The sequence below is a fragment of the Salmo trutta genome, chromosome 19, assembly GCF_901001165.1.
Source record: "Salmo trutta chromosome 19, fSalTru1.1, whole genome shotgun sequence".
NCBI classification, from domain to species: Eukaryota; Metazoa; Chordata; class Actinopteri; order Salmoniformes; family Salmonidae; genus Salmo; species Salmo trutta.
In genome coordinates this window covers 48,096,991-48,120,197 of record NC_042975.1, presented here as the reverse complement: position 1 = coordinate 48,120,197, position 23,207 = coordinate 48,096,991, and the positions used below count along the sequence as shown (strand labels likewise).

Sequence of the window (23,207 nt, the reverse complement as noted above, 5' to 3'; positions counted from 1 at the left end):
TTTTAAATCACAAAAAAAAAAGTTTCCCAATTATATATTTTTATAAATCGCAGACCTGCAGTACCTCCGCAGATCCCAGTTTGAAAACCCCTAACATAGGCTACACTTTCAGTTGAAAACAATTGTGTAAAGAATAGTGCTACAATTAAAAACAAAGTTCAATCAACATCTCAGAACAATAAGTAGGTGTATTGTTAATTCAACCATTTCCTGAAGACTTGGCCAATATATTCTGCATGGAAATACAGTACTTATGCGTTTATTCGAAGGTAGTCATATCCTGTCATGATTTATTACCCTATATCCTGCCTCCAGAGTGGTTTGCATTTTTTTGTAGGTACCTTATACAGTAGTAGGCTATATCCTGTGCAGAAGAACTGGCGCTTGTTAAGATCAGGGAGTGCGTGCGCGTCCCACATAACTTTATTTGAATTTGGTAAGTTGCATGGACAGATCCGAATCTTGTCGTTATTGATTAATACAAGGACATTAGAAACTATTTGTAGACCTGTTGGCGAGGCATGTTTTTCGATTCAATTGTGAATGTAAAAGCTATGTAAACACGAATGTACAGTTAGTCAGTCCATCTAATACAACATGGCAACATAGACTGATATTGTTTCTGATTTGCATCTTCGACTTCTGCATTTCATGTCTGTCTTTTATTCGAGAATCAGCAATACATACCGCATTTTAACAAGCCTATTATTAATAGTTTTCTGCACATGAATTGGCTCCATGGTGATTACATAGCAAACTCTGGCGACTTAAGTTAAATCACCAGCGTTAATAATAGGAATATGCCTGCTTTAATAGATCGTCATCTTTCTTTAAACACCGAATAATATTTCCTTTGAACCAATTAGACTTAAATAAATGCTGTAAGGCTATTTGCAATAATGTGTTGAGTTGGTTGGGGCGTTGGCTGAAATATCATATGCAACATGCTGACTTCTGAAAATCTTCCTCCAAAATCTGTTTCTTATTAACGTTTTTCAGTGTAGGGATGGACTTCTGGGACTGAGGCATGTGATGGCAGAAACATGCATCACCAAGATCAATTCAGTTAATTCCTGTCCTATCCCTCTATATATCGCTCTCTCTCTCTCTTTATGTCTCGCACTCATTCTCTCCGCATTCCACATATTTTATTTGAATGTGAAACTTAACAAGAGAAACAATAAACTAATACCAAGCTGTGACGACAGCGGTGCAACATGCACTAACTCAAAATAATATCCCACAAACACAGGTGGGGAAAAACAACTACTTAAATATGATCCCCAATTAGAGACAACGATGACCAGCTGCCTCTAATTGGGAATCATACAAAAAACCCAACATAGAAAAAAGAAACTAGAACACAACATAGAAATAAATAAACTAGATAAACCCCCCAGTCATGTCCTGACCTACTCTACCATAGAAAATAAGAGCCCTCTATGGTCAGGACGTGACACTCCGTCTCTGTGTGTCTGTGTCTGTCTGGCTAAAAGTCCAATTGTGTTATTGGACAGATGTTGGCCCAGAGATCGCTTCTTTCAGCAGCTTTCCCGCTCCCAGAAAAGAGCTAACATCAGAGGTCACTCGCAGAAAATTAATTACTATGAGCTCAGTGCTCCATAAAATCTTAATTTGCTGATATTTCTGTATGGCTGCTATATAAAGCTGACTCTCATCCATCCTGTAAAGTGGTAGGCAGTATACCCCAAAGATCTTGACACCTAGATAGTTTGTGTGTATGCATTGATATGTTTGTGTGTATGCATTGATATGTAGGCTACGTGTGCCTTTTTAAAATTGTATGTAGTTCTGTGCTTGAGCTGTTCTTGTCTAATGATGTTCTGCTTTATGTCATTCTGTATTATGTTTCATGTTTTGTGTGGATCCCCAGGAAGAGTAGCTGCTGCTTTTGCAACAGCTAATGGGGATCCTAATAAAATACCAAAATACCTACAGTACCAGTCAAAAGTTTGGACACACCTACTCATTCAAGGGTTTTTCTTTATTTTTCCTATTTTCTACATTGAAGAATAATATTGAAGACATCAAAACTATGAAATAACACATATGAAATCATGTAGTAACCAAAAAAGTGTTAAACAAATCAAAACATATTTAGAGTTTAGATTCTTCAAAGTAGCCATCCTTTGTCTTGGCAGCTTTGCACACTCTTGGCATTCTCTCAACCAGCTTCAACTGGGATGCTTTTCCAACAGTCTTGAAGGACTTCCCACATATGCTGAACACTTTTCCTTCACTCTGCGGTCCAACTCATCCCAAACCATCTCAATTGGGTTGAGGTCAGATGACTGTGGAGGCCAGGTCATCTGATGCAGCACTCCATCATTCTCCTTCTTGGTCAAATAGCCCTTACACAGTCTGGAGCTGTGTTGGATCATTGTCCTGTTGAAAAATAAATGATAGTACCACTTAAGTGCAAACCAGATGGGATGGCGTATCGCTGCAGAATGCTGTGGTATTCATGCTGGTTAAGTGTGCCTTGAATTCTAAATAAATCACTGACAGTCACCATCAAAGCACCCCCACACCTCCTCCTCCATGCTTCACAGTGGGAAACACACATGCAGAGATCATCCGTTCACCTACTCTGCGTCTCACAAAGACATGGCAGTTGGAACCGAAAATCTCAAATTTGGACTCATCAGACCAATGGTCAGATTTCCACCGGTCTAATGTCCATTGCTCGTGTTTCTTGGCCCAAGCAAGTCTCTTCTTATTGGTGTCCTTTCGTAGTGGTTTCTTTGCAGAAATTCGATCATGAAGGCCTGATTCACACAGTCTCCTCTGAACAGTTGATGTTGAGATGTGTCTGTTACTTGAACTCTGTGAAGCATTTATTTGGGCTGCAATTTCTGAGGCTGGTAACTCTAATGAACTTATCCTCTGCAGCAGAGGTAACTCTGGGTCTTCCTTTCCTGTGGCAGTCCTCATGAGAGCCAGTTTCATCATAGCGCTTGATTGTTTTTGCGACTGTACTTGAAGAAACTTTCAAAGTTCTTGAAATGTTCCTGATTGACTGACCTTCATGTCTTAAAGTAATGATGGACTGTCATTTCTCTTTGCTTATTTGAGCTGTTCTTGCCATAATATGGACATGGTCTTTTACCAAATAGGGCTATCTTCTGTGTACCACCCCTACCTTGCCACAACACAACTGATTGGCTCAAACGCATTAAGAATGCGTTAACTTTTAACAAGGCACACATGTTAATTGAAATGCATTCCAGGTGACTACATCATGAAGGTGGTTGAGAGAATGCCAAGAGTGTGCAAAGCTGTCATCAAGGTTAAGGGTGACTACTTTGAAGAATCTCAACTAGAGCATTTATTTTGATTTGTTTAACACTGTTTTGCTTACTACATGATTCCATATGTGCTATTACAAAGTTTTGATGTCTTCACTATTATTCTACAATGTAAAAAATAGTAAAAATAAAGATAAACCCTGGAATGAGTAGGTGTGTCCAAACTTTTGACTGGTACTGTATATCTTTACATACAGTGAGCTCCAAAAGTATTGGGACAGGGACACATTTGTTGTTTTTTTGGCTCTCTACTCCAGCACTTTGGATTTGAAATGATACAATGACTATGGGGTTAAAGTGCAGACTGTCAGCTTTAACTTGAGGGTATTTTCGTCCATATTCGGTGAACCGTTTAGACATTACAGCACTTTTTATACATCGTCCCCCCCATTTTAGGGGACCAGAAGTATTGGGACAAATTCACTTCTACTGTATGTGTATTAAAGTAGTCAAAAGTTAGTATTTGGTCCCATATTCCTTTCACTCAATGATTAAATCAAGGTTGTGACTCTACCAACTCTTTGGATGCATTTGCTGTTTGTTTTGGTTGTATAAAAAAGTACGAAAATGTATCCACTCACTACTGTAAATCACTCTGGATAAAAGCATTCGCTAAATTACAAAAATTTAAATGTAAATGTTTCAGATTATTTTGTGCCCAATAGAAATGAATGGTAAATCGTGTATTGTGTCATTTTGGAGTCACTTTTAATGCAAATAAGAATCGAATATGTTTCTAACCACTTTTACATTAATGTGGATGCTACCATGATTACCGATATTCCTGAATGAGTCGTGAATAATGATGAGTGAGAAAGTTACAGACGCACCAGTCTAGGTTAGCTACATCAGTCTAGCTTTCCTACCTGGAACACTAGCTAGATCCCACTTTGCTCAATGAATAATATTTATTAGAGCCATGGAGGATGCTACCCTTACACAGGGAGAACCGAGCAGGTCTCCTGCCCCAGCACTGACACGCTAATGCAACACTCACTAACCCCAATTCCTGCGTACAGTGGTGTAAAGTACTTGAGTAAAAATACTTTAAAGTACTTAAGTAATTTCTTTGGGTATCTGTACTTTACTTTACAATTTATATTATTTACAACTTTTACTTTTACTTCACGACATTCCTAAGGAAAATAATGTATTTTTTATTCCATACATTTTCCCTGACACCCAAAATTTGTTGGGTGTACTGAATGTAGGAGCGGACTTGTTGTCCAGAGGGAATCCCCTTTACGGGGATTGGAGACTCCATCCCCAGATGGTGAACCAGATCTGGGAGAGATATGATATAGCCACCATAGATGTCTTCGCATCGCACAAAGATATGCACTGTCCGTTGTTCTTTGCAATAGCAGGATACGCACCACTGGGATTGGACGCGCTGGCATCACCCTTGGGTAAGGGTGATGCTCTACTCTTTTCCTCCTCTATGCTTGATACTCCCCACCCTGAACAGAGTGATGGAACAATGATTATTCCTAATCTTGGTAGCCCCTCGATGGCCAGGGAGGCTCTGGTTAGCAGAGATCATTCTCCTGCTTTACGACATTCCCTGGCAACTACCATTGCGAATTGAGAGATTTTCCATCCTCACCTAGGAACCATGGCCCTCTGGGCCACGCCAGTGACAGGAGAAATCGGAATGCAACAGGCTTGCCTCTCAGAGTCATTGAGACTATACAGTGCCAGAGCCCGTTCTACACCCTCACTGTATGGAAACATGTTGTGGGACCGAAAACAGATTATTCCTGACCATTGCTCTGTATCCGAGGTTTAATGCTTCTTGTAGGACCTTGTAGGGCTTTCTCCATTGTTAATGTCTAACTAGCTGTAACGGCCGTCGGAAGAGAGAGTAGACCAAGGTGCAGCGGAGTTAGTGTTCATCTTCAGGCATTTATTAAACAACGTGAACACTATACAAAAACAAGAAAACCGACAGCCAAACAGTACTGTCAGGTGCAAACACGAAACAGAAACAATCCCCCACAAAACCCAAAGGAAAAACAGGCTCCTTATGTGTGACTCCCAATCAGCAACAACGAACTACAGCTGTGCCTGATTGGGAGCCACCTCACGGCCCAAAACAAAGAAATACAAAAACATAGAAAAATGAACATAGAACGCCCACCCAATGTAACACCCTGGCCTAACCAAAATAAAGAACAAAAACCCCTCTCTATGGCCAGGGCGTTACACTAGCTGCTATCTCATATAGGCTTCGACATTAACAGAATAGGGAAACACCTTCTGTTATGTTGTTTCATGTCGGGAGCGCATCGCGCTAACCCCCATTCTCCAGCCCTTTAGCCCCATCTTGGGATCTGTCTATTGTGCTTGAGGCAATTCCACAGCAACCTTTTGAGCCTCTGGAAGGCTTGGAGTTGAAATATCTCTCCTTCAAAACATCTTTGCTGATTGCCCTTACATCTGCAAAGCGAGTGAGTAAGCTACACGCACTGTCAGTCCACCACTCGTGCCTAAAGTTTGCTCCGGGGTTATCCAAGGTAACATAGTTACCCAACCCCGCCATTACCCCTAAGGTCAGTTTCAATTGCAATTGTCTCGCCTTAGAGCTTATGGATTTCCACCCACCGCCCTTGACTTCTACAGAAGAAGGAGTGGTGATGCTGTTGGGACTACCCTGGCTTCGGAGAACATGTCTGCGATACGGGAGTTAGCCATATCCCATTGTGAGAATGCTGTTCATTGACTACAGCTCGGCGTTCAACAGCATAGTGCCCACAAAGCTCATCACTAAGCTAAGGACCCTGGGACTAAACACCTCCCTCTGCAACTGGATCCTGGACTTCCTGACGGGCCGTCCCCAGGGGGTAAGAGTAGGCAACAAAACATCTTCCACGCTGATCCTCAACACGGGGCCCCTCAGGGGTGCGTGCTCAGTCCCCTCCTCTACTCCCTGTTCACCCACGACTGCGTGGCCAAGCACAACTTCAACACCATCATTAAGTTTGCTGACAACACAACGGTGGTCACATACAACGATGAGACGGCCTATAGGGAGGAGGTCAGAGACCTGGCAGTGTGGTGCCAGGACAACAACCTTTCGCTCAACGTGAGCAAGACAAAGGAGATGATCGTGGACTACAGGAAAAGGAGGGCCGAACACACCCCCATTCACATTGACGGGGCTGTAGTGGAGCGGGTTGAGAGTTTCAAGCTCCTTGGTGTCCACATCACTAACAAACTATCATGGTCCAAACACACCAAGGCAGTCGTGAAGAGGGCACGACAACGCCTTTTCCCGCTCAGGAGACTGAAAAGATTTGGCATGGGTCCCCAGATCCTCAAAAAGTTCTACAGCTGCACCAGCGAGTGCATCCTGACCGGTTGCATCACCGCCTGGTATGGCAACTGCTCGGCATCCGACCATAAGGAGCTACAGTGGGTTGTGCACACAGGCCAGTACATCACGTGGGCCAAGCTTCCTGCCATCCAGGACCTATATACTAGGCGGTGTCAGAGGAAAGCCCTAAAAGAATTGTCAAAGACTCCAGTCACCCAAGTCATGGACTGTTTAGTAAATATTTTCTTAACTCTCTTTTCTTAAAACTGCATTGCAGGTTAAGGGCTTGTAAGTAAGCATTTCACCTGTTGTATTCGGCGCATGAGACAAATAAAGTGTGATTTGATTTGATCGTGAGACATGGAAACGAGTATTGCCGTAACCCCGGTTCTATGATAATATGAGTAGATGTCTCACTGCATTTCCATGCTTGAAAGAGTGCAAGGAACAGAGGCATGCTTGAGAACGACCAGTGGGTGGGCGAGTGGCGTCTTATTCGGAGGAGAGGGGCTCACCTCTCCAACAGACATTGTGTGAGTCATTACTCGAGCCATAAGTGATCCACTGAGTGAATCCGATTGTGAGACATCTCACTCATATTATCACAGAACCAGGGTTATGCAAGCAACCCAAGGTTTTGTAAGCTGTTTAGTGTCCGCTCTTTTCTGTGCGACCTAACTTCTCAGTTAATGAGTTACTGAGTTCAGGTGAGCTCGTTAGGGAATGAGGTAATGAGAGAGAGCAAGAGAGACCGAGAGAGGGGGGGGGCATACATTGCCTGTTTTGGCCTACTTTCAACCTTTTTACAAGTATCTGTGAAAGTGATCATAACGTATGACTCACACCGTTGTAAAATGCCCATGTTGGTTGGTGTCAGACCGCTGCTGATAGATATCTGGCTCATGTCTAGTAAAAGTGTATTGCTGGAAGGATAGTGTGTACTTGTGTGTGTGAACTAGACTATAAGCAGTTTCTGAGAATAGTTCAGCAGTTTTTGCAGACTGTTGACAGCTTGAAGCAGACTGTGCCACCAGTCTACCAGACGTCCTGTTTCTCAGCTTTCCTCCACATTCTTTAGTGATAAGCTCATGCCAACATACCAGAACCTTTCAATGCTTCCCCAGCTGCTGAATTGTCTTCTGTGTGTGTGTGTGTGTGTGTTTGTTTGTGTGTATGTGTGCATGTGCATGTGCCTAAAAGCTGTTTGAACCACAAGATGATGTCATTGTCCCAATTCTAATTAGGTCTCCCACATCTGTGCCACTGGTTAGGGTGAGGTAAAGCACCAAACCCTTTTCCATGGCCAGAGGGATAAAAACAACTTTACTATAGAGAGAGAGGGAGGGGGAGAGAGGCCACAAGGCAGTATATGGCTCGCCAACCACTCTGGAATTCCGTAGAGTCCCGTGGCTGATGCATATCCTCTGCTGAGAGAGCCCTGGCCACAGATGCTCTGGTTTTGTCGTGTTTCCTCTCTGGCTGTAGCCCTTCACACATTACCCAACTGGGATCCAGATGCTGGCACGAGATGTCAGAGAAGCAAGACTCGACTTCTCTGTTTCCCAATAACTCTTATCGTTTCCATGGAGATCAGATCAAATCAGATAAAAGAAGTTTGATTACCTCTGACGTCATCGTCAGAGCTCATTGTTAAGTTCCTGTGCGTAGATGTCTGCATTTGTCGAGGAATGACCAGAAAACAGTGATGATAGCATGCAGCACAGAGCAGAATGGCTGGCCTATGAATGGCGGTCATTGTTCTGAGTAGCTCAAGTTACCTCTGAGTGCCAAACCACCCGGGCTACTGATAATGGTGGTGGTGGCTCACTCAGAGATAAAGAAAAGTCATTGACTTCTTTCATTTGAATGTTCTCTTTGGTCATACCTTAACATAGATGCCAGTTCTCCTTTTTTTTGGGGGGGGGGGGGGGGTAAAAGCAACATAAGAGGAGGGGAAAATGTGGATAACATCAACGTGTGTCTATGAAAGAAAGAGAGAGCAAGAGATGGGGGGTGCGCGATGGTGGAATAGAAGAAGAAAAAAAAGAAGGATTTCAACAGAGGAAGTGAAGAAGAGAAAAGACAGAGAATGTGTGGGTTGGCCTCGGCTGTCAACTCAACAGAAGATACATTCGATTATGGAAACTTTCTGTGGGCCCTGGCCCCTCTCGCTTTTGTTTTCTCGTGTGCTTAGGTGATGCGTTAGTCTTTTACAGGTTACTACGGGAGATGAGGAGATGATAGGGAAGATAGGTAGAGACAACATGTGACATGAATGAGCTCCAATTTGGTTTGTGCATTCAGACTGTAGTAAAATGCCACTGTCTGAAATATTCTAGTGCAGTGAAAAGGGACGAGCTATTTGAGTCTGTGGTCAGGTCTAAGGCAGTGGCAGACATTCCCTGGGTTCTGACTGCTTTACACTGCCCTTACAACAACAAGCTCTTTAACACTATTTTCTTTTTTCAGACACCAGCGGTTCTTTATTGTAAGCGTTTGCACAAAGTATATAGATTTTGTTGTATTAAACGTGCATATTTCTGTCATAGCAACAATGGAATAACCGTACACATTGCAATAGATGAACGGAAGAGTCTAGTTTTTGTATGCTCTGGGTCCTTAGTACCTCTTCTGCTTCACAGAGGGGGTCCAAAGGGAGGGTACGCTCGCTGGGTCTGTCAAAGAGCTGTGTCAACAGTCCAGATCTCACCACATTCATACCAGGCATTCCATCATGTGTACACCTCCCTGCACAAACATACCGTTCACACGCACCAACGCATGTTCACGCACAAGCATACACGCTCACACCTAGTACATGCACAAGAACATGCTGATACAGTAAAAGGTGTGTGTGTAGGCTATCAGCAGTCTCCGTTGTTTAGGTTCCACTCATTTTACATATGGATTTAATTTATTTTCTGTCATCCTAACCCTACAATCAAGGATCTATTTGTGATCTATTTGTGATCTATGGCAGGGCACATGGTGATTTTCTCCAGACCTTTTTATGCCCTTTCAACCATCCGTCACAGTTAATTCTCCATTTTACAACATCCCTGCCAGTCATATTAGTAGGAGATAAGCATAATGTGAGGAACATGCACAGTCTACCTTTTGTTTGCTGTGATTACAGAACAAAGCAACCAGGCTCCAACCCAGTTCAATGTTCCTCCTTGTTAAAAGATTGTTGAACAAATAGCATCTTATCAACACCTCAGTAAATATTACAGCGTGGTTTCCCTGGGAACGGAGTACACTCGTGCTGTTGTTAACCTGTTCACATCCAGACGCAGGTTTTGATTGAATAGTGTTCCGTCTCTCTTTGTTTGCGGTTCACTTTCATTCCCTCATATCGTTAGAGCTACACACTAGAGCTACGCTGTCCCTCTGTGGCAATAAGAAGTAATGCAAGTGGCCAAGTTATGTAAAACCCAGTCATTACCATATCTGATAGCTTTCAATTGTATTGATGTACCTCTGCAGGACTTACACCATTTTATTCTGACAATAGTTCCTGAAACGTACCACTTGTGATAAACAGAGCAACAGCTCAGTATGTCCTCTACGCCTGTGTGTTTTCCAGGTGTTTGCTACCCTGCTGTTGATGTTGCCATGACGGACAGTATGAACTGCAAATACTGCCGGGAGGACCTGAGTGGGAAGAAGTACGTTAAACAGGAGGAGAAGCCTGTCTGTGTCCGATGCCATGACAAGTTCTGTGCCAACAACTGCACTGAGTGCCGCCGTCCTATTGGCATCGACTCCAAGGTGTGTGTGTGTGTGTGTGTTCAGTGACACCTCCCATGTCTAATATACTGGCATGAAATGTATTTTACGTATTACATGTGTTATGTTTTTTTTGTGTGTTTCCAAATGGGTTTGTCTATACCTGCAAACTGTCAGCATGTGTTTTCATGACTGCAGACTGTCTGTCTAGACTTGTTTATGAGTGCACACTGTCTACACAGCATGTGAGGGAGAAAACCATTCTGCTCCTCCCTTCCTAAAGATAAAAACTTAAACAGGAAGTACCCGTGTAAGGACTGTTCAACTTTGGTCTGACCAATCGGAATCTATGCTTAAGGATTGTTTTTTCAATCTTGAAATGTATGCTTCAAGATGGATCACGCGGACTGGGATGTGTTCCGGGTTGCTTCTGAGTATAACATTGACGTCCACACTGACTCTGTGACTGTGTTCATCAGGAAGTTATCCAAACCAAAAGCCGTGGATAGATGGCAGCATTTATGCAGAACTGAAAGCGCGAACCATCACATTTAACCACGGCAAGGTGACTGGGATGATGGACGAGTACAAACAGTCCAACTATGCCCTCTGTAAGGACATCAAACAGGCAAAACATCAGTACAGAGACAAAGTGGAGTCACAATTCAACGGCTCAGACACAAGACATATGTTTCAGGGACTCCAGAAAATCACGGAAGATAAAGGGAAAACCAGCCACTTCGCGGACACCAACGCCTTTCTCCGGGACAAGCTAAACACCTTCTTTGCCCACTTCGAGGAAAACACATTGCCGCAGACGCGGGCCACCGACGTGGGCCACCGCCGCTCACGAGGACTGTGAGCTCTCATTCTCCAGGGCCGACGTGAGAAAGATATTTAAATGTGTTAACCCTTGCAAGGCTGCCGGCATAGACGGCATCCCTGGCCACGTCCTCAGAGCATATGCAGACTAGCTGGCTGGAGTGTTTACAGACACATTCAATCTCTCCCTATCCCAGTCTGCTGTCCCAATTTGCTTCAAGCTGTTCACCATAGTTTCTGTACCCTCATCACTAAGCTCGGGGCCCTTGGTCTGAACACCTCCCTGTGCATCTGGGTCCTGGACTTCCTGACAGGCCAACCCCAGGTGGTGAAGGTAGGCAACAACACGTCCGCTATTCTGATCCTCAACACGGGGGCCCCACAAGGGTGCATGCTCAGCCCTGTACTCCCTGTTCATCCATGACTGCGTGGCCACTCAATCATAAAGTTTTCAGACAACACAACAGTGCTAGGCCTGATTACCAACAACGACAAGACAGTCTACAAGAAGGAGGTGAGGGCCCCTAAGACCCTCATGAACTTCTACAGATGCACCATTGAGAGCATCCTGTTGTGCCATGTCACCGTCTGGTACGGCAAATGCACTGTCCGCAACCGCAGGGCTCTCCGGAGGGGGGTGCGTCAGCCCAACGCATCACCGGAGGCACACTGCCTGCCCTCCAGGACATCAACAGCACCCGGTGTCCCAGGAAGGCCAAGAAAATGATCAAGGTCCTCAGCCACCAAGCCACAGCCTGTTCACGGCCTGTTCACAGGCGCATCAAAGCTGGGACTGAGAGACTGATAAACAGCTTCCATCTACAGGCCATCAGACGGTTAAATAGTCACCACTAGCCGGCCTTCGCCCAGTACCCTGCCCTCAACTTTAGTCACTGTTACTACCACCCAGTACTCTACCCTGCACCTTAAAGACTGCTACCTATGTCAAATCAAATCAAATGTTATTAGTCACACATGAAATGCTTACTTTCAAGCCCCTAACCAACAATGCAGTTGAAAAAATATGAATAAGAATAAGAAATAAAAGGAACAAGTAATTAAAGAGCAGCAGTAAAATAACAATAGCGAGACTATATACAGGGGGTACCGGTACAGAGTCAATGGAGTCACCGCTTAGTCGAGGTAATTGAGGTAATATGTACATGTAGGTAGAGTTATTAAAGTGACTATGCATAGATAATAACAGAAAGTAGCAGCAGCGTAAACGAGGGGGTGGGGGTGTTAATGCAAATAGTCTGGGTAGCCATTTGATTAGTTGTTCAGGAGTCTTATGGCTTGGGGGTAGATGCTGTTTAGAAGCCTCTTGGAACTAGACTTGGCACTCCGGTACCGCTTGCCGTGCGGTAGCAGACCATTTTTAGGGCCTTCCTCTGACACTGCCTGGTATAGAGGTCCTGGATGGCAGGAAGCTTGGCCCCAGTGATGTACTGAGCCGTACGCACTACCCTATGTTGTGCCTTGTGGTCGGAGGCTGAGCAGTTGCCGTACCAGGCAGTGATGTAACCAGTCAGGATGCTCTTGATGGTGCAGCTGTAGAACCTTTTAAGGATCTGAGGACCCAGCAGGAATAGGGGAAATAGGTTTTGTCATGCCCTATTCACGACTGTCTTGGTGTGCTTGGACCATGTTAGTTTGTTGGCGATGTGGACACCAAGGAATTTGAAGCTCTCAACCTGCTCCACTAAAGTCCCGTTGATGAGAATTGGGGCGTGCTCGGTCCTCCTTTTCCTGTAGTCCACAATCATCTCCTTTGTCTTGATCACGTTGAGGGAGAGGTTGTTGTCCTAGCACCACACAGCCAGGTCTCTGACCTCCTCCCTATAGGCTGTCTCGTTGTTGTCGGTGATCAGGCCTACCACTGTTATGTCATCGGCAAACTTAATGATGGTGTTGGAGTCGTACCTGGACATGCAGTCATGAGTGAACAGGGAGTACAGGAGGGGGCTGAGCACGCACCCCTGAGGGGCCCCTGTGTTGAGGATCAGCATGGCGGATGTGTTGTTACCTACCCTTACCACCTGGGGGTGGCCCTTCAGGAAGTCCAGGATCCAGTGTTTAGGTGTTTAGTTCCAGGATCCTTCGCTCATTGATGAGCTTTGAGGGCACTATGATGTTGAACACTGAGCTGTAGTCAATGAATAGCATTCTCACATAGGTGTTCCTTTTGTCCAGGTGGGAAACGGCAGTGTGGAGAGCAATAGAGATAGCATCATTGGATCTGTTGGGGCGGAATGCAAATTGATGTGGGTATAGGGTTTCTGGGATAATGGTGTTGATGTGAGCGATGACCAGCCTTTCAAAGCACTTCATGGCAACAGACGTGAGTGCTACGGGTCAGTAGTCATTTAGGCAGGTTACCTTAGTGTTCTGCTTAAAACATGTTGGTATTACAGACTCGGACAGGGAGAGGTTGAAAATGTCAGTGAAGACACTTGCCAGTTGGTCAGCGCATGCTCGCAGTACATGTCCTTGTAACCCATCTGGCTCTGCGACCTTGTGAATGTTGACCTATTTAAAGGTCTTACTCATATCGGCTGCGGAGAGCGTGATCACACAGTCATCTGGAACAGCTGGTGCTCTCATGCATGTTTCAGTGTTATTTGCCTCGAAGCGAGCATAGTAGTAGTTTAGCTCGTCTGGTAGGCTTGTGTCACTGGGCAGCTCTCGGCTGTGCTTCCCTTTGTAGTCTGTAATGATTTGTCGGAGGGCATAGCGGGATTTCGTTTAAGTTTCCGGTTTAGAGTCCCACTCCTTGAACGCGGCAGCTCTAACCTTTAGCTCAATGAGGATGTTGCCTCTAATCCATGGCTTCTGGTTGGGGTGTGTAGTGATGTTGTCACTATGGGGACAACATCATTGATGCCATCAGAGGAATCCTGGAACATATTCCAGTCTGTGCTAGCAAAACAGAACTGTAGCTTAGCATCTGTTTCATCTGACCAGTTTTTTATTGACTCAGTCACTGGTGCTTCCTGCTTTAATTTTTGCTTGTAAGCAGGAATCAGGAGGATAGAATTATGGTCAGATTTGCCAAATGGAGGGCGAGGGAGAGCTTTGTACGCTTCTCTGTGTGTGGAGTAAATGTGGTCTAGGGTTTTTTTCCCTCTGGATGCACATTTAACATGCTGATAGAAATTTGGTAAAACGGATTTAAGTTTCCCTGCATTACAGTCCCCGGCCACTACATTTACATTTACATTTAAGTCATTTAGCAGACGCTCTTATCCAGAGCGACTTACAAATTGGTGCATTCACGTTATGATATCCAGTGGAACAACCACTTTACAATAGTGCATCTAAATCTTTTAAGGGGGGGGGGTTAGAAGGATTACTTTATCCTATCCCAGGTATTCCTTAAAGAGGTGGGGTTTCAGGTGTCTCCGGAAGGTGGTGATTGACTCCGCTGTCCTGGCGTCGTGAGGGAGCTTGTTCCACCATTGGGGTGCCAGAGCAGCGAACAGTTTGGACTGGGCTGAGCGGGAACCGTGCTTCCTCAGAGGTAGGGGGGCCAGCAGGCCAGAGGTGGATGAACGCAGTGCCCTTGTTTGGGTGTAGGGCCTGATCAGAGCCTGAAGGTATGGAGGTGCCGTTCCCCTCACAGCTCCGTAGGCAAGCACCATGGTCTTGTAGCGGATGCGAGCTTCAACTGGAAGCCAGTGGAGAGAGCGGAGGAGCGGGGTGACGTGAGAGAACTTGGGAAGGTTGAACACCAGACGGGCTGCGGCGTTCTGGATGAGTTGTAGGGGTTTAATGGCACAGGCAGGGAGCCCAGCCAACAGCGAGTTGCAGTAATCCAGACGGGAGATGACAAGTGCCTGGATTAGGACCTGCGTCGCTTCCTGTGTGAGGCAGGGTCGTACTATGCGAATGTTGTAGAGCATGAACCTACAGGATCGGGTCACCGCCTTGATGTTAGTGGAGAACGACAGGGTGTTGTCCAGGATCACGCCAAGGTTCTTAGCACTCTGGGAGGAGGACACAAGGGAGTTGTCAACCATGATGGCGAGATCATGGAACGGGCAGTCCTTCCCCGGGAGGAAGAGCAGCTCCGTCTTGCCGAGGTTCAGCTTGAGGTGGTGATCCATCATCCACACTGATATGTCTGCCAGACATGCAGAGATGCGATTCGCCGCCTGGTTATCAGAAAGGGGAAAGGAGAAGATGAATTGTGTGTCGTCTCTGGATGAGCGTCTTCCTGTTTGCGGAATACAGATCATTGAGTGCGGTCTTAGTTCCAGCATCGATCTGTGGTGGTATGTAGACAGCAACGAAAAATACAGAAGAAAACTCTCTAGGTAGATAGTGTGGTCTACAGCTTATCATGAGATATTCTACCTCAGGCGAGCAGCACCTTGAGACTTCCTTAGATATCGTTCACCAGCTGTTGTTTACAAATATACATAGTCCGCCCCTCCTTGTCTTACCAGTTGCCGCTGTTCTATCCTGCCGATACAGCGTATAACCAGCCAGCTGTGTGTTGATAATGTCGTCGTTCAGCCACGACTCTGTGAAGCATAAGCTATTACAGTTTTTAATATCCCGTTGGTAGTTTAATCTTCCTCGTAGGTTGTCGATTTTATTTTCCAATGATTGCACGTTAGCTAGTAGAACGGAAGGTAGGGGGGGTTTATTCGATCGCCTACGAATTCTCAGAAGGCAGCCCGACCTCCTTCCTCTTTTTCATTCTCCTCACCAAATGACGGGGATTTGGGTGTGTTCCCGGGAAAGCAGTATGTCGTTCACGTTGGGGTCGTCTGACTCGTTAAAGGAAAAAAAAGCTTCTCCCAGTTTGTGGTGAGTAATCGCTGTTCTGATGTCCAGAAGTTATTTTCGGTCATAAGAGACGGTAGCAGCAACATTATGTACAGAATTATATATTTTTTAAAGTTAAAAACAACACACAAAAAACTAACTAAAAAACACAGTTGGTTAGGAGCACGTAAAACATCAGCCATCTTCTCCGGCGTCATGTTACAATGTACATAGGCATTGAACACTGGTCTCTTCAACAATGTTTACATACTGTTTTACCCACTTTATATCTACAGTTGAAGTCGGAAGTTTACATTCACCTTAGCCAAATAAATGTAAACTATAGGATTGAGGTCAGGGCTTTGTGATGGCCACTCCAATACCTTGACTTTGTTGTCCTTAAGCCATTTTGCCACAACTTTGGAAGTATGCTTGGGGTCATTGTCCATTTGGAAGACCCATTTGCGACCAAGCTTTAACTTCCTGACTGATGTCTTGAGATGTTGCTTCAATATATCCACATAATTTTGCTCCCTCATGATGCCATCTATTTTGTGAAGTGCACCAGTCCCTCCTGCAGCAAAACACCCCCAACACATGATGCTGCCACCCACGTGCTTCCCGGTTGGGATGGTGTTCTTCGACTTGCAAGCTTCCCCCTTTTTCCTCCAAACATAACGATGGTCATTATGGCCAAAAAGTTATATTTTTTTTTCATCAGACCAGAGGACATTTCTCCAAAAAGTGTGATATTTGTCCCGATGTGCAGTTGCAAATCGTAGTCTGGCTTTTTTATGTCAGTTTTGGAGCAGTGGCTTCATCCTTGCTGTGCGGCCTTTCAGGTTATGTCAATATAGGACTCGTTTTACTGTGGATATAGATACTTTCATACCTGTTTCCTCCAGCATCTTCACAAGGTCCTTTGCTGTTGTTCTGGGATTGATTTGCACTTTTCGCACCAAAGTACGTTCATCTCTAGGAGACAGAACGCGTCTCCTTCCTGAGCGGTATGACGGCTGCGTGGTCCCATGGTGTTTATACTTGCGTACTATTGTTTGTACAGATGAACGTGGTACCTTCAGGCGTTTGGAAATTGCTCCCAAGGATGAACCAGACTTGTGGAGGTCTACAATTTTTTTCTGAGATATTGGCTGATTTCTTTTGATTTTCCCATGATGTCAAGCAAAGAGGCAGTGACTTTGAAGGTAGGCCTTGAAATACATCCACAGGTACACCTCCAATTGACTCAAATTATGTCAATTAGCCTATCAGAAGCTTATAAAGCCATGACATAATTTTCTGGAATTTTCCAAGCTGTTGAAAGGCACAGTCAACTTAGTGTATGTAAACTTCTGACCCACTGGAATTGTGATACAGTGAATTAATTATAAGTGAAATAATCTGTCTGTAAACAATTGTTGGAAAAATGACTTGTGTCATGCGCAAAGTACATGTCCTAACCGACTTGCCAAAACTACAGTTTGTTAACAAGAAATTTGTGGAGTGGTTGAAAAACGAGTTTTAATGACTCCAACCTAAGTGTATGTAAACTTCAACTGTATATACTGTTTTCTAGTCAAGGCTCATCCTATAAATCTACTGCTTCACACACCTTTTCTATTTATATACTTTCCATAATGTCTATACACTCTATCATATACATATATATTTATATTCCAGACTCTGACGTTGCTCGTTGTGATATTTTTCTATTTCTTAATTTGTTTCTTTTTAATTTTGGGGATTTGAGTGTATTGTTTTGTATTGTTAGGTATTACTGCAGTGTTGGAGCTAGGAACATAAGCATTTTGCTACATCCGCGATAACATCTGCAAAATATGTGTGCGCAACCAATAACATTAGATTTGATTTGAAAAGATTGACTTTCTTTCCCTCCTCCATTCCCTTCTTCTCGCTGCCTTCCGTCCTCCCTTTTTTCCTTCCTTCCTTCCTTCCTTCCTTCCTTCAGGAGTTGCAACATAAAGGCCGTTATTGGCACGCAGACTGCTTTCGCTGCTACAAGTGCTACAAGCCGTTAGCCAAGGAGTCCTTCAGTGCTAAGGATGACCGCATCATGTGTGGGAAGTGCAGCTCCCGGGAGGATGCCCCTCGTTGTCACGCCTGCTACAAAGCCGTTCTAGCCGGTAAGGGACACTATGGGCTAAGACTCACTGATTTGCGTTGACATTAAATGAAGCTAGTGATATTTATACCCTCTGTATGATTAATTTCTTAGGTGCTCTCCATCACGTGAACTTAGATTAGTAAACATTTTCCTACATTTCAGTTAAGTGGCAATCTGCAGTTCAAACAATAACAACGTGGACACCCCACCACTGTTTTGATAAATAGCTGAGGGTTGGGGCTGGAGAAATGTAACCAGTTTCAAATGCATAGACAGAGCTATAGATGGAATGACTGACCATCCATAAAATTGATGTTTTGAGGCTATTCAGTATTTGTTTACAATGACATTATTGTCAACCAATGGAGTCAAACAAGCTTGTATATTGGGTTCTGATGGGGTACAACAGTTGAACTACACTCATAAGGCATTTATACGTTATATTCATCAAGAATCAATAGGTATGTACAGTCGTGGCCAAAAGTTTTGAGAATGACACAAATATTAAGTTCCACAAAGTTTGCTGCATCAGTGTCTTTAGATATTTTTGTCAGATGTTACTATGGAATACTGAAGTATAATTACAAGCATTTCATAAGTATCAAAGGCTTTTATTGACAATTACATGAAGTTGATGCAAAGAGTCAATATTTGCAGTGTTGACCCTTCTTTTTCAAGAGCTTTGCAATCCTTCCTGGCATGCTGTCAATTAACTTCTGGGCCACATCCTGACTGATGGCAGTCCATTCTTGCATAATCAATGATTGGACTTTGTCAGAATTTGTGGGTTTTTGTTTGTCCACCCGCCTCTTGAAGGAATGACCACAAGTTCTCAATGGGATTAAGGTCTGGGGAGTTTCCTAGCCATGGACCCAAAATATAGATGTTTTGTTCCCCGAGCCACTTAGTTATCACTTTTTCCTTATGGCAAGGTGCTCCATCATGCTGGAAAAGGCATTGTTCAGCACCAAACTGTTCCTGGATGGTTGGGAGAAGTTGCTCTCAGAGGATGTGTTGGTACCATTCTTTATTCATGGCTGTGTTCTTAGGCAAAATTGTGAGTGAGCCCACTCCCTTGGCTGAGAAGCAACCCCACACATGAATGGTCTCAGGATGCTTTACTGTTGGCATGACACAGGACTTATGGTAGCGCTCACCTTGTCTTCTCCGGACAAGCTTTTTTCCAGATGCCCCAAACAATCGGAAAGGGGATTCATCAGAGAAAATTACTTTACCCCGGTCCTCAGCAGTCCAATCCCTGTACATTTTGCAGAATATCAGTCTGTCCCTGATGTTTTTCCTGGAGAGAAGTGGCTTCTTTGCTGCCCTTCTTGACACCAGGCCATCCTCCAAAAGTCTTTGCCTCACTGTGCGTGCAGATGCACTCACACCTGCCTGCTGCCATTCCTGAGCAAGCTCTGTACTGGTGGTGCCCTGATCCTGCAGCTGAATCAACTTTAGGAGACGGTCCTGGTGCTTGCTGGACTTTCTTGGGCGCCCTGAAACCTTCTTCACAACAATTGAACCGCTCTCCTTGAAGTTCTTGATGATCCGATAAATGGTTGATTTAGGTTCAATCTTACTGGCAGCAATATCCTTGCCTGTGAAGCCCTTTTTGTGCAAAGCAATGATGACAGCACGTGTTTCCTTGCAGGTAACCATGGTTGACAGAGGAAGAACAATGATTCCAAGCACCACCCTCCTTTTGAAGCTTCCAGTCTGTTATTCGAACTCAATCAGCATGACAGAGTGATCTCCAGCCTTGTCCTTGTCAACACTCACACCCGTGTTAACGAGAGAATCACTGACATGATGTCAGCTGGTCCTTTTGTGGCAGGGCTGAAATGCAGTGAAAATGTTTTTGGGGGATTCAGTTCATTTGCATGTCAAAGAGGGACTTTGCAATTTATTGCAATTCATCTGATCACTCTTCATAACATTCTGGAGTATATGTAAATTGCCATCATACAAACTGAGGCAGCAGACTTTGTGAAAATGTATATTTGTGTCATTCTCAAAACTTTTGGCCACGACTATATATATATATATATATATATATATATATATATATATATATATCATTAATATATAGTCAATAAATGTATGTACCAATTGCAGATTGCCCCTTTAAACCATCATAGAGACTGATGTGTGCTTTTTTCTTCCTAAAGGCTCTGAGAATGTGGAGTATAAAGGCAATGTGTGGCATGAGGACTGCTTCACCTGTTACCAGTGTAAAAAACCCATCCGCTCCCAAAGCTTCCTGACCAAAGGCACTGACATCTACTGTGGCCCGTGCCATGAGAAGAAGTTTGCTAAGACCTGTGTCAGCTGTAAGCAGGTAACAAAGATTTCATTTTTTTCAATGACCTCCAAATTCTTGGATATCATTGATGGATGTTCATTTTCAATAAGCCAATTGGACCAAAGTGGTTGATTTGAAACCAATGGTTCTCCTGTATAAATGACATGAGGATTCTCCTCTAAACTGACTTGACTCTCTGCCGACCCCTGTCTAGACCATCACCTCCGGGGGAGTGAACTACCAGGAGCAGCCATGGCACTCAGAATGTTTTGTCTGCAGCTCCTGCCGAAAGCCTCTGTCTGGGACCCGCTTCACCTCCCACGAGGAGAAGGCTTTCTGTGTGGACTGCTACAAGACTACTGTAGCCAAGAAATGCAACGGCTGCCAGAACCCCATAACAGGTCAATACACACTCGCACACACACAGACAGACACACCCACACTCTCTCTCTCTCTCTAACGCCACTATTGAACAATTGTACACATTTGTTATTGTTTGTTGTTTATTCTCCGTCCCATCCAGGTTTCGGCAAAGCCACCAATGTGGTGAACTACGAGGGCAGCTCGTGGCACGAGCACTGCTTCAACTGCAAGAAGTGTTCCCTGAGCCTGGCTAACAAGCGCTTTGTGGCCAACGGAGGGAGCATCTTCTGCTCCGACTGTGCCAAGGTCTGAGGTGGACTTGGAACAGAAACAGTGGGTCTGCCATGCCAGCTTTTCAGGGTGTGAAGCTGAAAGCAATTGTTTTACTTTTTTATTTTACAGCGATAGCGAGGGATACAAATATTTTGATGAAATCTGTGGATTCAGTGGGGTAATCTAGTATCTTCCTAAAGATTGGAGTCATGTTCTATAGGAGATGTTTCAACCCTGGGGAACATCATAACTATACCTGTTAATTCAAAGGTCTTAAAGGGGAAAAACAGTGTCCCAGAGAGATTGCTTAGCTAATAGTAAATGTGATGGGTAATTATAAGCACTTTTCATTTGTCACTTACCGTGCACAAAGCCAATGAAAATCTATGAAAATCCAATATAATGAACTGCATGTCTGGTGTCTTCCATTTGTGGGTCTGTAATCAGCAATAAACAAATATATTTCCACAAAGTTGTGTGATTTCCTTTTTCTGTGTTCCCAAGCATTGTGAGGGGACTCTGGTTTCTTTTGTCGTGATCGTTGTAATTACATTGAATTGTTATATATTGGGTTCAGTATATACTAGGTATAACATCCTTATTCAAATCAAAATACAAAATCTCAGACCCATGGACGAATGCCTAATTTATCCAGCAACACAGACATTTAACTGTACGGTTTGTGTGCCATCAAAACCAAGAGATTGAAAATGTAACAAACATCCATTGATTATAAGCGTCTGGAGAGAGCAGTAATGTAGGGAAGAGAAGAGCTCATACCCTGAAGGCTGATTCACTGTCACAGCATATAAAGCAAAGAAGGAATAGGCGGGGGGTGAGGGGGGGGGGGGGGTGGAGCGACAGTCAGGTCGGGGTTTTCCATGTGTGTACACCTACAGGTCTCACTGACACTAGAAAACACCACCGGTCTCATCCATCCATTCAGGGATAGAGACGATGCTTAATAACACCATACAATAGGCTACTATATGTCAGGACCCTCTGCAGTCAGATAGCTGCCTGTTGTATGCCTCCTAATGATTTGGTAAGTCAATTTACCATTTATATTACTGACCTTTTAAAATGTACTTTAAGACAATGGTTTACGCAGCGATAAAGCGATGTTTTGAACTCTATTCTCTGTTTAGAATATCAATTTCCAACTCAATTTCATTTTAATCTTAATGCCATCTCTCATTCATGTCATACATTGTCATCTTTTATGATTGTCCATAATTCTGTTAGGATTATTATAAATGTTCATTACTGTAAATACTGTCGGTCTCATTTGGAATTAAATTCAACCGTCCCTCAAAGGACTAGAAAGGCTTCGGCAGTGGAAGCAATACAATAGAGACAAAATATGCAAACACATTTACACAGTGCAATTGGGTAGCTACTTTGCTTTGATATTGTATTGTGACGGATAATAGCAGTTTAGATAACTGCCCTTTGTAAAGTGCTTCTCCAAATGTAAAGCTTATACAATGATTGATAGAATACTACAGAGAACCACATTTTGTCCTACAGAATACGATCTTCAAAGATGACATTTTAAAGATAGATAAAACATCCGAGTAAAAGCTTGAGAACGGGTCTTATTCTTATTTATGTTTATTTCAGAGCCGTGATGAAGTTTAGTAAGACACTCCTCCTTCTCAGCCTGTCTCTACTAAGCTGTGGCTCTCCCCAGGATCCAGGTTAGCAGCTGGCCACAGCACTGCACAGCACTCAGCACTCTTTACTCACACTCAATAACACACACAGCTGATCAATAACACGCCACACGTAGCCAATTCTCTGAGAAACACTGTATCTGTAAGATGTGTAAGTTAATAATGGAGATATACAATGAAAGGACAAAACATTAGGAACACCTGCTCTTTCCATGACATAAACTGACCAGGTAAATCCAGGTGAACGCTACAGTATGATCCCTTATTGATGTCACTTGTTAAATCCACTTCAATCAGTGTAGATGAACGGGAGGAGATAGGTAAAAGTAGGATTTTTAAGCCTTGAGACAATTGTGACATGGATTGTGTATGTGTGCCATTCAGAGGGTGAATGGGCAAGATACAATATTTAAGTGCCTTTGAACAGGGTATGGTAGTAGGTTCCAGGCACACTGGTTTGAGTGTGTCAAGAAATGCAACCCTGATGGGTTTTTCA

At 44.0% G+C, this 23,207-nt stretch overlaps 1 protein-coding gene across 1 annotated transcript; it reads left to right on the top strand.

Moving 5' to 3' along the window:
- The first annotated feature begins 285 nt into the window (after positions 1-285).
- Positions 286-21,507, top strand: fhl1b (four and a half LIM domains 1b). Its single transcript, XM_029701518.1, has 6 exons — positions 286-436; positions 10,232-10,416; positions 17,939-18,113; positions 20,266-20,435; positions 20,614-20,800; positions 20,923-21,507. The coding sequence occupies exons 1-6, from the start codon at positions 286-288 to the stop codon at positions 21,072-21,074; spliced, it is 1,020 nt and encodes a 339-aa protein (XP_029557378.1). The 3' UTR covers positions 21,075-21,507.
- The last annotated feature ends 1,700 nt before the right edge of the window (positions 21,508-23,207 follow it).

Excerpts from the sequence above, each read along its gene's own strand:
- fhl1b (XM_029701518.1), top strand. The coding sequence starts at position 286 with ATGATTTATTACCCTATATCCTGCCTCCAGAGTGGTTTGCATTTTTTT. Across the intron at positions 437-10,231 it reads CATAACTTTATTTGAATTTG|GTGTTTGCTACCCTGCTGTT; the intron begins GTAAGTTGCATG and ends TGTGTTTTCCAG. Across the intron at positions 20,436-20,613 it reads CCTGTGTCAGCTGTAAGCAG|ACCATCACCTCCGGGGGAGT; the intron begins GTAACAAAGATT and ends ACCCCTGTCTAG.